General features: G+C 40.4%; 1 protein-coding gene across 1 annotated transcript in view; it reads right to left on the bottom strand.

Annotated features, from left to right (window-relative positions):
• Positions 1-1,216: 1,216 nt before the first annotated feature.
• The window catches only part of SRD5A2 (steroid 5 alpha-reductase 2), a 59,388-nt gene continuing 43,133 nt past the window's right edge, over positions 1,217-17,471 (bottom strand). Inside the window, exons 2-5 of the mRNA XM_004418170.3 lie at positions 12,687-12,850; positions 8,077-8,178; positions 5,560-5,710; positions 1,217-2,932 (exon numbers count right to left, since the gene is read on the bottom strand). Of these exons, the coding sequence (XP_004418227.1) occupies positions 2,866-2,932; positions 5,560-5,710; positions 8,077-8,178; positions 12,687-12,850 (484 nt within the window). The 3' untranslated portion in view covers positions 1,217-2,865. The remainder of the gene's footprint in view (positions 2,933-5,559; positions 5,711-8,076; positions 8,179-12,686; positions 12,851-17,471) is intronic.

Raw genomic sequence — 17,471 nt, 5'->3', positions numbered from 1 at the left:
AAATTCACACCCATCTGTGTAGGCCCAACTGCATCTCTCTTATAAAAGCCTGCTGTGCCTTAAAAAGAAAAAAGACTTCTGATCCTTAAAGGGACAAGATAAGATGGCTGCTCTGACCAGCGATGTGAACTTGGGAGGCATTTTAACACTGTGGGTCTCAGTGTCTCCGTGTATAATATGAAGGGGCGGGTTTAGCTGATCTCTTAAATGTGCTTAGGCTTTTAAGTTCTGAACACAAGCAAAACACCACAACATCTTCTAGAAGATCGGTGGGAGAACATTCCCTCCATGAATGTCTCAGCAAGAGCAGGACCGAGTATCTCATTAGCTAAGCCACTGTCATATTTTAGCCCCTAATTTAAAAAACTACTCCACAGAAACCGAAATCAACCAAGTTTTTCTTTTTGCATTCTAGTTTTAGGAGAAAAGGGAAATATGTTTAGGGATAAGCACATCTTCAGATCTTTATTGTACTCAATCTGCTTACATATTCTAGCCCTACACAGAGAAAACAGGTTGAAAACAATGGCCCCAGAGCACTGAGAATACTTCAGTTATAAAGGGAAGAGTTAAGATTACATAAGTTTATTCTACATTATATTTAAATTAAGAACGTCCGCGATCATGTTAACTTAAAATGACAATAGAGTTCTTAAAATTTCCAAATATGTAAGTTATCTTATTAAAGCAGACTTGGCCAGAGTAAAATTCTAGAGAGCACCCTCTGGTGGCAAAAAATGCAATTGCTGAATAGCAATTTTGTCCTGAAATTGCACAGACTGGACAAATAGTAGCTGCCATTTATTGAGCACTTATTCCATTTCAAGGACCAGCCCAGATGTTTCACAAGGTACTAAGACAAAGGATTTCATAAAGGCAGTTTTCAACGTCATGGAGAGAACTGGAAGTGTTGTATTTCACAGAGCCCAAGCTGTACCTTAAGAGTTGTGTCACTGAGTGTGTTTCCCTACTGTGTCTTCCTGGACGCTGGGGTGGCGTCCAGCCTCAGCACATTCTCCTGCACCTTTATTCCAACTGCTTGGAGTTCTGAGCTGTGGTGGAGACACTCTATAAGTCATATTTCTCTCTTATTTTCAGCTCAGAGCCCCTAATTTCAAGCTGGCAAAATGAAGGGAGACGAGAAAAAAGCAAGCAACACTAAAAAATAAAACAGGGGAAAAAAGGGGAAAAGAAAGAGCCCAGCACCTTATAATTTTCATGAGTCCAATGATCTTTTAATTCAAACAAAATTACTTAACATCCATGATTTGAGAGGCGTTTAATAAACAGCAAAACACTTATTCACACGATTACAAGTTGTATTTTTCAGTGATCCACATCCTCCTCAGATCTTTCGAGTGTCCTATGTGTCTTATATAGTGAATTTCTGTTCTGAGCACCTCATCTGAGAAAACTGGTGCTCACTTCCCAAAAGGGCTTGCTACATATTACCAACACTTGCCACAAAGCGAGACCTGAGGAGACAAATATCTTTGTACATTCTGATCATGAGTGTTCCTTCCTTAGAGAGCCCGGTGTCCCAGCACCCGCGCCAGGGTGACCCCTCCACAGAGGGTGCAGATTCTAATGTGTACCAGCTGATCAGCCCCCGTTCTTAGCAGGCTCTGTGGGCCCAGATCTTCCAACTTTTTAAGGGACATTCGAATGTAGAAGCCTCCTAATTTTTAAATTTTGGAAACTTTGAATGTAAAAAAAAAAGGAAGATCAAACTACGTGTAAAACACTCTCTGAGCTGGATGCGTCCCTCTGGTCGCAGTTTTCTGCCTTTGCCCTTGGGATCTTTGAGGACTGATGTTCAAAGGAGGAGATGCCCTCCTGACCAGATCCTGAGGACTGGGGTGAAGAATTCCAGAAGAGAAGAGTTGCTGGGGGCTCCTGATGTGCTTCACTGTCATTGTCACTGATACCTCGTCAAGGCAAGAAGCACATGCTCTTACTCATTAGTCCCCCTATTTGATACTCTCTCATTATTTGGATATTTCCACCAGTTTCCAAGAACATGAGAGTTTGCAGCGTCTACTGTAAAACACTTTTTTATTCTCTCAGTAGCATCCAGAGTCATGTCTTTTTCTTTGTGGTCATTAAAGCCTGACCTTCAGTAAAACCCACACCAGTTTTCTGGGTTAAGCTATGCTGTGTCTAACAGGGATTCTGAAATCTACAGGAAGACAGAGGCACAGAGACAATGCACAAATTCGAAATGGGACCAGTGCATTGCTGTATTTTCAGCAACATGAGGAGAGGGCTCCTTTCTTAAAAGTCATTTCACATATTTCATAATTAGCTAAGGAAAAGGAAGATGTGACTGGGTTTTCATTTGGGAGTAGATTTGCTCTGGGTCTGTGCAGCTTCAGAGTTTAATTCTCTGCTAATCTGTATAAGTGTAAGTGATGTACCTCAAATAAATTCTACGAGCACTGCCCTCAACCCCATATTTTCTCGACTACAGAGCTGTCTTACATTGATATAGAGCAGGTATAAAGCCACATGTACTTGGATCCCCCGAAGAAAAAAATACATAGTGAAGTTTTGCACTTTCTAAGAGGATAGCTAAGAAGCAAGTGTCTCTGTGTGGAAAAGGGCCTTGGTGACGCTTCAGTAGGAGACCAGGATAGAGACCCTGGGAGGCTGAGAGTAAACACTAAGTGGGCACCACCCAGAATCCCAGGCAAGCTGTCGGAAAACAGGAGGCCGACTATTCTATACACACAGCTGAATTTTAAATGCTACAAGTGCCCGGCTAGCTCAGTCGGGAGAGTGTGAGTCTCTTAATGTTACAAGTTCAGCAGCCTGATGGTTTTCAACAGTATTGTGAGAGCTACGTTCCATTTTCACTTGGTTTCTTTAAAAGATGAATGGAATGAGGGCTTTCCGAGATTTGGGGTAGTCCTCAAACACCTTGAGGTAGAACCTAAAAGACAAGAAAGGAATAATTATAAGTATAATCCAGCAGTGGTCAACAGGTGATGTTTGCTGTGTCTGAAATCCCCATTACAAATCAACCTGCCCTCACCCAGGGCCTGACTCTGCCAGAGGGTCGTTTGTCCACCTTCTGTCATGCTCCTGCCTCCTGTCTCTTATCAGTGTTGAAGCTTCGTGTTGGGAAATAAACAGTAATAGCCAGAGGACAGTGGTGACGGTTGCACAACATTAGGAATGAACCTAATGCCGCTGAATTACTTAAAGTCATTAAAATGGTAAATTTCAGGTAATGAATACTTTACCACAATAAAAAAAATAAGAAATGCAGAAAGAAGTACTCAATGGATTCAGCTGAGAATTACAGGGAACCAGAGACCCCAAAGACCATGTGCAAGGTCAACCCGTGAGAATGGGCAATGTTCCCAGGAAAATACCCCTTCATGAGGCCTGGAAATGCCAAGAAAATTTTACCTTGTATTATGGGTTGAATCGTGTCCGCCCAAAATAGATGCTGAAGTCCTAACCCCCAGTACCTAAGAATGTGATCTTACTTTGGAAACAGGGTCATTGCAGATATAATTTATTAAGCTAAGAGGCACACAGGAGAGAAGGCCACGTGAAGACAGAGCAGAGACTGGAGTGATGCAGCTATAAGCCAAAGACACCAAGGTTTGCCGGCCACCACCAGAAACTGGGGAGAGGCAAGGAGGGAGTCTTCCCTAGAGCCATCAGAGAGAGCACAGCCCGCCTACACTTGATTTCAGACTCCTGCCTCCAGAACTGTGAGAGTTGTTTTAAGCCACTCAGTTTGTGGACATCTGTTTCAGCAGCCCTGGAAGACTAACACATCTTGTGAAAAGGCTTTCTCCTTAAGTGACCAGGCTGTCCTCTTAACGAGTTGAAGCTGGCAGCTGTCTAGTAATAATCAAGATGATACACTCTGTTAAAGTACCTTAGTTTGAACTGGGGACAAATAGTGATAATATGTTACAAGAGGTGGCTGGCTTTTGGTGCTATGATTTGAGAGATCTGGTGAGCTGCCTCTCACCCCGTTAGCCCTGTAGAAAAGATGCCCCCTGACCCTCCCTCTGGAGCAGCCCGACATAACAGGATAGGGCCTCAGCTTGGATTTTGTTGTTGCTCCAGCTGGAACCCTCTGGTGAAATTGCTGTCTCTCCCCTGACCAAGCCCAGTTGAGTCCTTGCTTCTCAGGGTCCCTCCAAATGCTGGCTGATGCCCTCTTCTCCCCCACGCCCTCTCTGCCTCTGGTGGGCAACAGACCCTGCCTGAAGTGGGGAGAACTCTTACGCTGACTCTCTTCCAGGCTGGGGACCCTCTGTCACCATCCCATCAAGTTTAGGAGGTAGCAGGACTAGCTCATGAGGAGAGCTGTTGTTTCATTCATTTCTGACAGGTCTCTGCGTAAATTCCACTCCGAGGAAAAGAACCCATTCTTAGTTTAACCTTTAAAACTATGAACTTAATCATTAGCTGGACAAAATACTTATGCAGGAGCTTAAGGGGCTCCTTTCAGTCCTGGTTCCAATCCGTTCCCCCTTGACATGTTCTCTCTCTGTCTCCAGTAATCAGGGGCTTTCTCTTTCCTCCAGCCACAGAAGGCATTGGAGAGAAAGGATCTGAAATTCGCATTTAAAGCCTGATAAAAACTTAGTATCTTACCCTTTTTCTTCCAGGGAGACTTTTAGTTAACTCTTTTGTCCACACCCCACCCCAGGCGGAGGGTTGGGAGGGAGGTGGGAGGTGGAAAGCTTTAGGCTGGACCTTCAGAGGAGAGGCCCTAAACCCCTGCAATTCCTGGCGTTCCCCAGGTGATGGGACAGCCCTGACATCACACGAGTGGCTGCTCACCCTCCCTTCCCAGGAAGCCGGCAATGACCTTGGTTATGATTTACGGAATGTGGGGGTAGAGGAGGAGTACCAAAATAAGCCCTGGTATTCCGCAGATTCTGGAAAAATAATCCAAGAGTCTCCAGGGCTCTGTGATTACCTGAGCTGTTAGCACCAAGCTTAGAATTAAAAATAGCAGCCACACCAGGCACAGGGCTAGTGCTTTGCCCCGGTGGTTCTCTATCCTGCCTGTACCTTAGAACTATCTGTGAAGCTTTGGAAAGTGGTGTCCACGGAACACACGTGGAGATGTGTGGCGGAAGTGCATTGGATTGAAGCACTGAAATGGAAGCTACTTCCTGTTCCTCTTGACTCTTCCGAGTAGCCCACTGCCAACCAGAAGCCATTGCTAGGTGAGCCTGCTAGGAGGGCACAGAGGCTGGGTCAACTAACTCAGGTGGACACAAGGCACTTCTCTCTGGGGGACTTCTTCAACAAGGCGGCACGCTGGCTTCCCAAGTCACTTCGGGTGCCTCTGTCTACACAGGTTTATTTTTGTTTACAGAAAAAAATTTGTTACTGCTACTGTCATCCAGCTAAATTCCAACTTCAGTGAAAGCCCAAGAAGTCAGAATTTACCAGTCCGGATTATCGTAACCTTACCTTATAAAAATAAATGTCTAGGTTTCTACATCTGACTCAGTGCACTAAAAGCCCTTTTTGAGAAGAATGCTACGTGGATGCTGCCACTTTGATTGACAAGTTTACCTATGGTGGTGTAAAGCTCGCAGCCCAAGGAAACAAAGTGAGAAAAATGCAAATGCCAGTGCTGGGAGGGACCAAGAGGCCAGGGCATAGCCGCTCCATTCAATGATCTCACCAAGGAAATTGGCTCCTGAAACGTAGGTAAACAAGCCACCTGTGGGCAGAAGAATCAGCAAGTCAATCATCAGAACTGGATCACTGCAACATTAAAACCTCTCTGCTTTCTTCCAAATTATGTAAAGGCAGCTAGATCAAACGTGGGGCTGGAGACTACCTTCACAGTCATCGATGTCTGGTGGAATATTCTTGGGTAGAAAAGAGAACAAAGCAACAGCAGCCTGTCGCCCTCAGAACATTCTGGAGGCGTGAGGATTGGCCCCAAGTGCTTGATGGGCCCCATCCAAATCTCTAACCACTGCTGGACCACTGGATCTGGACAGGATGAGGATGAGGTGCAGGAGGTCTGGTTTCTGTTTTGTTCTAGTAAGTAATGTTTCTAGGCCACCTCTCACCTGCCCACTCCTTGCCTGGACACCCACACGGCCGGTCAGCATCCTTCACGTTCACAGCCACACAAAGTGAAACAAGTTGTTACGTGAAAATAATAAAAACCTGAATTGATGTGAGAAGAATTAGATTCTCCCTTGGCATTTGCCCTCCCACCTCTGCAGGGCGGTACACTGTTCAAGTTTAAAGCAGGGAGTAGGAGCTGCCGGGTTTTGCTGGAGGCTGGTGAGGTCTGCTGCTACTGGTTTTAAAGGTTTCTTTCATAGCCAACCAAGTATTGCTGACCTCAACACTGTGTCTAGAAATCAACACATTTCTAATGATAGTAAATATTCCTACACTCAAAATTTCTGCCCCACACTAAACTGGGAAAATTTCACCCAAAACAGATATTTTCTTTCTATAATTATACAAAGAATATTTTGTTTTTAAATCATTCTCTAACATAGCTCAATAATTGGAAACTAACCTTGGCTATTTAGCTTTTAAGAGCTTTCTGTGCTCTTTTTTATTTGTCTAGTTACCGAGTAAAGATTTAAAAAATTGAAACCCCTTAAAGTCATCTTCCTTAAGGATGACATTATATCAGCAGTCCCCAACCTGCGATTCCCCAGACTCCAGGGGGAACCACTGACCCACCGTGAAGTGTCTATAAATCGTCTATGAATAAAGCAAATGGTATATCTCATCATACAGTATTATTTTCGTTTGGTGGAGATACTGTTAGGATGTTAGCAACATTTAAATTCATTTAAATGTGTTACTGAATTCAAAGTAGTTTTGTCATCATTTCCTTAATCAATGGATATTTATCTGCACTAACACCATGTTGTAATTCAAGAAATTTTTAATGTAAATAAAAGGTTGTATTTACATCAAAAAGAGTGGAAGCCATTGACCTACACAAATACCCACCCAAAAGAGTGAAGGACTGCTTGAACTGGCTCATCCCACCTGATTACATTTGTCAACCTCACACTCTAGTTTCTTGGGAATGGTTAGGTCAAATATTCTGTGTCTTTAACACTGAAAATGCACTTGTACTTATAAGATCTCCCACCCTAATTTTTGATTGGTAAATGTGGTTCTCCATCCCTTTAGGAATGTATAAGTGGCAGGAAATACACAAGTACTAGCCATGACTACTCACTAGATAAGTCTAGATCAGTGGGAGAGGACGAATTTGTTGTTTAAGCACGATTCAGCTTTATTTGCTAACCTAGAAAGGATCTGTGTACACATGACAGTTAATTTTTTGTGTCAACTTGACTGGGCCATGGGGTGCCCAGACATTTGGTTAAACATTGTTTGTAGTGTGTCCATGAGGATGAGAAAAACATCTGAATTGATAGACTGAGCAAAGTAGATTGCCCTCGCCAATGCAGGTAGGCCTTGTCCAATCCATTGAAGGCCTGAATAGAACCAAGAGGTGGAGTAGGGGAGAATTCACTCTCTCTGCCTGACTGTCTTCAAGCAGGGACAATGAGTCTTCTCTTGCACTCAGACAGGAACTTACATCACCTGGTCTCCTGGGTCTCCAACTTGAGGATGGCAGATCCTGGGACTTCTCAGCTTCCATAATCATGTGAGCCAGTTCCTTATATTAAATCTCTTCATGTATCTATATCTTTATCTATATCATCTGTATCTATATCCTATTGGTTCTGTTTCTCTGGAAAACCTTAATACAGCATGTGATAATCTTACCTACTGCAACTAGGTAGCAGCCTATTTCCATTCTACCCCAAGCCTTGCATTCCCCCCACCTTCAGGGTATTATGATCTTGCACGTTCCTGAGGGCTGCTGTACCTCTCTTGAACTTCCAGGTGCAGAACAGAAATGCAAATGTGTTATGGGGTAGGATGGGATGTGGAGGAGAAGTCAGGAGCAAATCGGGATATATTGTGTTATTTGTGCCCTCTTTATCCCCTCTCCATTTGTTATTCATAGCATAATCCCTAGGACAAGCTCCCAAGGAAGAGTGGGAATCTGGAGGGCAGTGGAGACATTACCTTGTGGAATCCTATAAGTGACTTCTCCAGGCTTCCTGAGCCGTCGCAATATATAGTCACTATGAATGTTGATTCCCATTCCCAAAATAAACAAGAAGACACCTTGGCAAAGAAGAGAGAGTGAAGAAGTTAAAAATGTATCCTGATCTTGCTGTTTTTCTCATAAGCTATTTTCTAAAAATGAAGAAAAGGGCATTTAATTTTGAATTCTAAGAATAATACTAAGAGACGGCAAAAAGAGGGGGGGCAATTAGCCATGGTCCCAAATTTGGGTAGAGTGGCCATGTTGTTTCATAGATCAAAAGACTAAAAATGCACAGCGCCATGTGACGGAGGCAGGTGGGAGAGGAGAGAAAGGGAGGCAACACCATTGTCCAATACCTAAACAAAAAAATAAGTAAATAAATAAATGAGTGAATAAATAGCAAGCTTTTGGCTCATTCACAAATAATCAAACTGTGGTTGGCAAACTTAACAGCTAATTCCAACCCCTTCTCCTTTGCCATCCCCTACTATAGAGGCTAGAAGGCTGGAAGGTGGTCATGTGACCTAGTTCTGCCAAAAAGATGTAAAGGGAAGTCTTCTGGGGGCTTCCTTTGAAATCTTTTGCTTTTATGGTCAAAGGGCAGATGGCACCAGTGCCTCTACCACCTCCCTCCTCCTTCATTGCCAGATGTGATGCCTTGAGCTGTAGCAACTGTCTTGCAATCATTAAGTGACTATCATGAGGACCAGAGGTAAATATGCTAAGAACAGTGGAACAGAAAGATGGAAAGTTCCTGGAATCTTCATGGCATCAGTAAGCAACTAAAGGAATGTAGAAGCCACCTACCTTTGGACATTCTTGTTATGTAAGAAATATAAATTCTTAATTATTTAAGTCACTATGAGTTGGTTTTCTGTGACTCATTGCTGAGAGCATTCCTGACTGATATATCCATTCTCATGAAAGTAATGTGAGCTAGACTGGAGAGCGTGGCACCTAGCAAACTGGTTTCCACCACCATCAGTTCACATACACACTCTCCTTCGCCATTTGCTGGTACAGAAATGGCTCTGGTCTGAGGTGAGGAGAGCCAGGATCAGGGATGTTAGGTCTTCCATCCCAGTGGGCATCATTACAGCCCAGAAACACTCACTGTTCCACATAGATGCCCAACCTCACCTCTCAAAGAAGTGTATTTGTGCTGATCAAAATACGTGAGGCAAAAAGCAAGAACAGTTGAATTCAAAACAGTCAAATCTACTCTCACCTCATTTGCTATAATATGAAACGATTATTTTCAATCTTGTCAAAAGATCATTGTTCTGGAAGAAAGGGAAACTAGGGAGGGACACCAGCTGGGGGGGCGGGGTGTGGAGAGAGGGAGGGGAGATAGCAGGCACAGCAGTGCACAAAGCAGGAACCTTGGACTAGATGTCTGTGTGTCCTACGGCAAGTCACTTACCGTCTCTCAGCATCAGTTTTCTCATCTGCAAAATGTAGACTCTAACAGTACCTATCTCACAAGGATCATGTGAGACTCATTCATGTGTTCACTCGTTCATTCATTCATTTATTCAACTAATATGTATTGAGGGCTTACTATGTACCAAGCACTGTCCTAAACACCAGGGATACAGTAGTGAGAAAAACAGTCAAGGTGTCTATTCTCGTGGAGCTTACATTTCAGTGGAGGAACACAGAAATGAATTAAGATAATTTAAAAATGTAAAATCAAATAATATCATGACAAAGCAGATAATCAAAGTAGGATAATGAGATACAGAGTGAACTGGAGTAGGGAGGAGGTGTCTCTAATCTAGATGAGGTGGATAGGGAAAGCTTTTCTGAAGATTTGGCATTTGTCTTGTGATTTGAATAATGAGAATGCAAAGATCTGAGGGAGAGCAATCTAGCTGAGGAACTGACAGGTGCAAAGGCCCTGAGGCTAGAACAGGTTTAGTGTGTCTGAGAAACAGAAGGAAGGCTAGTGCAGTTGAAGCTTTAAGATAGAGGGGAAAATGAGGACATGCAGATGGGATTATAAGCAAAAAATCACATCAAGCATTATAGGCCTTGGTGAGGTGTTTGGATTTTTAAGTATAATAGGAAGCCATTGGCAGGTTTTAAGCAGGGGAGAAATAAGATCTGATTCCTGTTTATTATTATTACAAAAGAAGTATATATGTTATATGGAAGATTAAAAACTAATTAGCAAAAATAAGAAAACCAAGACACTTTATTCCTACCACCTAGAAATTACTACCATTAAACACTTTAGTGCATATCCTTCCAGATTTTCATCTTATGTAATATCTAGGCCATATCCCAATTTCCTCAGATGTCCCCAAAACACCTCTTATAGCTGGTTTATGCAAACTAAGGTCAATATGGGACCACATCTGGCATCAAGTCATTATATCCCTTGAGGATCTTTTAATCTAGCCTAGACTCCTGACTGTTTTTGTTAGGACATTGACATCTTGAAAAGAACAGCCAGCTGTCCCTCAGAATGCCCGTCTTTGGGAATTCTGGCTTACTTCCACATCGTGGCATTTAACTTATTTCCTTATTCTCTGTATTTCCTGTAAACTGGCATAAATCATTTCCTGTGTGGTTATGCTACCAGTTTAAAAAAAGCTAGGTACATTTATTTATTTATTCTCAATTTTAGGGACTTTTTTCCATTTAGATTTTTTTTTAGCTAAGTTATGAAGTTTCATGATTCAAAGAACAAAATTATATTAAAAGAAAAGCTCTGCCCATCATCCCATTCTCTTTACCCCAAACCCTACAGGTAACCATTTTTTTATAAGTTTCTTTTTTATCAATCCGATATTTCCTTTTCCAATTTTACACACACACATTTTCCTTTTAGCCCATGAAACGTAGCATACTATAAGCAGTGTTTACGTTTTATTTATTTTTATTTAACCACATGTTCTGGAGATGTCTCCACATGAGCACACAGAGATTTTCCTTGTTTTTGTTTCGTTTTGTTTGTTTGTTTGTTTGTTTGTTTTTGTGGCTCCAGAATACGCCATCGTGTGCATGTTTCAGCATTTGTACAACTAATCCCCTGGTCGTGCATGTTTTCAAACGTTCCCTCTGACTACGTGTGGAGAAGGGGCTAGTGAAGGCCAGGGCCAGAGGTAGGAAGTCTAGTTTGAAGGTCACTGTGGCAGTTCAGGCAAGAGGTTGTCATGGCTCAGACCAGGACGAGGTTGGTGCTGTTAGGGAGAAGTAAGCCCAGCTGGCACCTGCTTTGGAGCTAGAGGCTGCAGTGCTAAGCTGATGGAGAGAATGTGATGTGTGATGTAAAGAGAGGAGTTAAGGATAATCCCTAGATTTTTGTTTGAGCCAAAATAATGTACAAACAATTGAACCGTCCTGGATTTTAGTTCCTCTTGCAGATAATGAAAAAAATTCAGCCATCTCTGTTTTCTACTATTTTAGATAAGGTGGTGAGGAAAAATCTCTTTGAGGAGGTGTGAATTGATGGAGACCTGAGTAAAGTGAGGGACCAGTTCCATGAATATATAGGGGCAGAGCATTCTAGGCAGAGGGAGTAGTCTGTACAAAAGCTCTGAGGCAGGACGAACTTGACCATTTCAGGCCCAGCAAAAAGGCCACTGAGGCTGCAGCACAGTAAATGAGGTGGATGGAGGCAGGAAACAAGGTCGGGAAATTGGGCAAGACCAAGAACGTTTGGGTTTCATAGGCAGTGGTAAGGAATTTGTATTTCATCCCGAGAGTAATGGAAATGCATTGGAGAGTTTTGAGATGAGGAATGGCGTGATGTTTTCCAAAGCTCTCTCAGGTTGCTATACAGCAGTTCCCCCTTATCCATAGTTTCGCTTTCCATTGTTTCAGTTACCCGCAGTAAACTGTGGTCCAAAAATATTAAGTGAAAAATTCCAGAAATAAACATTTCACAAGTTTTAAATTGCAAGCCATTCCGAGTAGCATGATGAAATCTCACACCATCCCACTCCATCTCTCCCAGGATGTGAATCATCCCTTTGTCCAGCGTATCCACACTGTATAAGCTATCAGATCAACTGTCATGGTATCACAGTGCTTGTGTTCAAGTAACCCTTATTTTACTTAATAATGGCCCCAAAGCACATGAGTAGTGACGCTGGCAATTTGGACATGCCAAAGAGAAGCCGTAAAGCGCTTCCTTTAAGTGAAAAGGTCAAAGTTCTCAACTTAATGAAAGAAAAAAAAAAATCATATGCTGAGGTTGCTAAGATATACAGTAACTTTTATTACAGTATATTGTTATAATTGTTCTATTTTATTATTAGTTATTGTTGTTAATTTCTTACTGTGCTTAATTTATAAATTAAACTTTATTATAGGTATGTATGTATAGGGAAAAACATAGTATATATAGGGTTCAGTACTATCTGAGGTTCCAGGCATCTACTGGGGGTCTTGGAACTTATACTCTAAAGATGAGGGGGCACTACCATATAAAGAAAAGACCGGTGTAGGGGTGAGAGAAGGGGAGAATGGAATCATTGGGAGGTTACTGCAATAGGGTGAAAAGAGGTGATGATGATTTAGACTGCGGGAAGGGTTTTACCTGGGGAATGGGTGAGAAGTGGTCAGATTTACTTACCCAGGGTAAACCGTAGGTCTGTGTACCACTCAGCAGGGTATTCAGCACAGTAAATCAGATAGTAGCCTTGGAGGAGTCCATTTCCCATGCAGAAGACAAAGCCTCTGAAAAGGAGTACAATTGGAAAAGGCCTCCCTCTAGTGAGAAATGAGTAAACAAATGTCCTGGGATATATGGAGAAGAAAAGTTAGGATCCATGAAAAAAAAAAAATCAAACAATGAGATTAAACAGACAATCGTATCAAACCCGTTTTTAAAAACTATTTTCCCTTAAATTCGTGCAATAAAAGAATATTATTATCTGGTTCTAGAGCAATCATTTATGCTATTATTTGTCTTGTTTCACTAAAATCCATAGCAGCCACAATTTATTACCTTATTTTATTCTTACAGCAGCCTTGGAAGGTAAATTTCATCTCCATCCAGTAGTAAATAAATACAATCCTATGAGCCCAGGATTGGAAATCAGCTTTATTTAAATCTAGACATGAAATCCAGTTTATTCTGGAAGAAAGGTAAAGCCTGGCTTACCCCATTCAGCACTGGAATGGTATTTTGATAGCAGCCACTCAATCATATGCTTTCCAAAATATTTCTGTAATATGATTTAATTACTGACATTGTTGCATTCCCTAGAAAGCAGACTGCAGAATCCCTTGAGAAAAGAGATATTCCTCTAAATGTTAGGAACTAAGAATCTAGAAGAATCTAGTAAGACAGGCTTAAAAAATATAAATAGCCTCAAAATAAAAATTTGCCCAAGATATAATGCTAAATACGAAACATCAAACTATATACCCTGTTTATAATTTTTCTTCTTTTTGCTGTAACACAACAGTCATACAAGAAAGTTCATAAACCTATGTGAATAGTTTAATGAATAACTATCAGATAAATACCCATATAGTCACTAACCAAGTCAAGAAATAGAACATTGTCATCACCCCCGAAGCCTCCCATGGGTCCCTCCCCATTCACAGTACCACCATCACTCCAGAGGTAACTACTGACTCGATTTTTGTAATAATCATTTCCTTTTGCTTCTTTACAATTTTACCACATTTGTATGCATCCCTAAAAATATAGTTTATTTTGCCCATTTTTAATTCCATATGAATGGAATCATACTCTATTATTTCTAGGATATTCTTTAATGTCTTGTTTATTTATCTTATCATGAGGTTTCTGAGACTGAAGCATGTTGTTGTGTACAGCTATGGTTCATTTATTTTCACTGTTGTAAATTATTGTCATGTATGAATATACCACATGTAGTTATCTATTTTACTTTGATAGATATTTTGGTTGCTTCCAGAGTGTTCTACTCACTAGAGATTATTTTCCCATTATTTGATTTTCCATTTTATGTTTAAATCTTTGATACATCTGGAATTTATTTTGTTGTAAGAAGTTAGATAAGAATCCACTTTAATTTTTTTCCTAATGTTAGTAAGTTCACTAAATATCTCTTTCTGCCTGACAAGCATTGCCATTGGTATCATATATTAAATTATGATATATGATAGGTTCTTCTTCTGGACTCTTGATTCTGTTCCATTGATCTATTTATTGCCAGTACTACACTGTTTTAATAATTGTACTTTTAAAATACGTCTTAATACTAGGTGGGACTATTCTTATGTCATTACACTTTTTGAGGACTTTCGAATTACTTTTGATTGTTTATTTGTTCATGTGAACTTTAAAACCAAGTTGCAGGCCACCCTCTTCCAAATTTTAGAAAGACTCTTGAATTTAAAAATTAATTAACAGAGTGAAATGGCAAAAGGAGGACCTCCAAGAGTTAACCTCTCCATAAAAGCAAAGAAAAAAGTGGCAAAAAATTTCAGAGTCAACTTTTTAAGAACTCTGGATGTTAACCAAAGGCTTGCAGCAATGTGGGGAGCATTTAGGCAAGAAAATCACTGAACCTCAGTAAGGGCAACAAGATTTTGGCATTTTAACTTACCCTAGTCCCATCTCCCACTTTCCAGCTCTGCATGGCCTTGAAAAATTACAGCCCACATTTGGGACTGGAGGGAGCAAAACAGGGCTAGAGCTCTTTCAAAGCCTCATTCCCAAAGAGAAGTCATTATTTTACCTATTTGGTGGCTCCCTGGAAGACTGCACTCATAAGGCTTGTCTTTATTCCAACTCACTCAAACTCACTCAGTGTTAAAAGTTCTGGGGAGAGGTAGTTTTTGAATGTTTTAAAAGCAGTGTCCTGAGGCAATGGATTACAGGTGCAACAAACAATAGACTAACCAAAAAGCTTAAAAGGAAAGATGAGGGATGAGATGCCCATAGGGACTTCGAAAATCTCAGATATAGTTCTGGGAATCTAGGCAGCCATGCACATGCATAGGGCCATAAACATGCTCAAAAAAAAACCCTGAAAATGTCCTAAGCTTTCACTTCTGATTGGCCTTGAGGTCTGAACAACTGGCAAGTGAGGCTAAAGCAGAGTTGTAAACTACATGGGTGGTTGCTGAAAAAGTTCCCTAACATTCACACAGAAGCCCTTGGGAGACATGTTTGTTCCAGGTATTTAAGGAAATCTCTGTCTAATCATTAACTGATCATCAAGCTAACCAAGTAGTGACTTTAGTGGCCACAACAATAAAGATAAAGACTTCACAGAATGAGTTCAGAAAAGTCACTAAGCAAACAAACAACTACCACAACAGGTACCAACAACCAACAAACACTGGGAGGCAGGAAGAATCTGATTTCCAGAGTTGCCACATAGTATTATTTGAAATACTTAGTTGTCAACTATAAACTATGGGACATGCAAAGAAACAAGAAAGTATGATCCATACATAGGAAAAAAAGCAACCAATAGACACTGTACCTGAGAAGCCCAGACATTGGACTTTAACTATTTTAAATATATTCAAAGAGCTAAAGGAAACCATGTCTAAAGAATGAAAGGGAAGTGTAAGAATGATGTCTCATAAAATAGAGACTATCAATAAAGAGATAGAAATTGTAAAAAGTAACCAAATAGAAATCTGGAATTGAAAAGTGCAACTGAAATGAAAAATTCACTAGAGTGATTCAGCAGTGGACTTGAGCAGGCAAAAGAAAGAAATCAATGAAATTGAAGATACGTTGATTACGATTACCCAGTCTGAGGAATAGAGAGAAAAAAGAATGAAGAAAAATGAACAGAGCTTCAGAGGTCTGTGGGACACAGAAGAAGAGAAAGATAAAGGAGCATAAAGAATATTTGGAGAAATAACGTCCAAAAACTTCCAAAATTTGATTTAAAAAAACATTAATCTATACATCCAAGAAGCTCAATGAACTCCACGTGGGATAGACTCACAGAGATCCACACCTAGACAGATCATGATCAAACTGACAAAAGCCAAAACAAAGAGAGAATCTTAAAAGCAGCAAGAGAAGTGACTCATCACATACAAGCTATCCTCAATAGATTAACAGCTGATTTCTTGTCAGAAACCATGGAGCCGAGAAGGCAGTGGAATAATATATTCAGTGTGCCGACAGAAAAAAAAAAAAAAACTGTCAAACAATTATTTTTTTTTAATCTGGAAAAACTATCCTTCAAAAGTTAAGGAGAGAAAAAAATAGATATGTTGGACTTAATCAAAATTAAGAACTTTTGTGCAACAAAGAACATTACCAAGAAACTGAACAGGCAATCTACAGAATGGGAGAAAGTATTCACAAATCCTATCTGATAATGGCTTAATATCCAGAATATATAAAGAACTCCTACAACTCCACAACAAAAAGACAAACAACCCAATTAAAAGGGCAACAGACTTGAATAGAAATTACTTTAAAAAAAGATACATGAATGTCGAATAAGCACATGAAAAGATGCTCAACATCATTAGAGATTAGGGAAATGTCAGTCAAAACCACAATGATATATCACTTCAAACCAACTAGGAGGGCTATAATAAAAAATAAAAAACAGTATGTATGTTCATACAAAAACTTGTACACAAATGTTCACAGCAGAATTATTCACAGTAGCCAAAAACTGGAAATAATCCAAATGTTCATCAACTGATGAGCAGATAAACAAAATGTTGTATATCTATGCAATGGCATATTATTAAACCATAAAAAGGAATGAAGCAGTGATATATGCTACAACATGAATGAACCTTAAAAACAATATCCTACATGAAAGAAGCAAGTCACAAAAGGCCACATACATGATTCCATTTATATGAAATGCCAAGAACAGGCAAGTCCTTAGGGACAGAAAGTAGATGGATGGTTGCCAAGGAATGAGGAATGGAGGAATAGGGATTGACTGTTACCAGGTACAGGATTTCTTTTTGGAGTGATGAAAATATTCTGGAATTAAATAGTGGTGGTGGTTGCACAAGTTTTTGAATATACTAAAAACCATTAAATTGTGCAATTTAATATGGTGAATTTTATGCTACGTGAATTATGTCTCAATTTTTTCAAGTTAATTAAGAGAAAACTCAGGCAATGTCGCACAGAGGTTAAATTGTAGGGCCTCTTCCACTTACTAGCTGTATGACCTTGTCACTCAACTTCACTGTACCTGTTTCTTCCTCTGCCTATCTCATAGGGTTCTGTGAGGATTAAGTGAGTCAATATAGGCAAAGTGCTTAGAAGAGGATACATAATAAGAGTTCAGTAGACATTGTTTTTATTAACATTATCTTCATTAGCTTGTTGTTAACATTACCTTTCTATTCCAGTACAGGTGATTCCTTTCCACTCATTCAGGTCTTTTGTGTCCCTCCATAGGTTTTTAAGTTTCTTCAT

This window comes from Ceratotherium simum, chromosome 11 (assembly GCF_057802395.1).
Source record: "Ceratotherium simum simum isolate JZ-2026a chromosome 11, ASM5780239v1, whole genome shotgun sequence".
NCBI classification, from domain to species: domain Eukaryota; kingdom Metazoa; phylum Chordata; class Mammalia; order Perissodactyla; family Rhinocerotidae; genus Ceratotherium; species Ceratotherium simum.
Note: the sequence above shows the minus strand (reverse complement) of the source record. Positions and strands in the feature narration are given on the sequence as shown.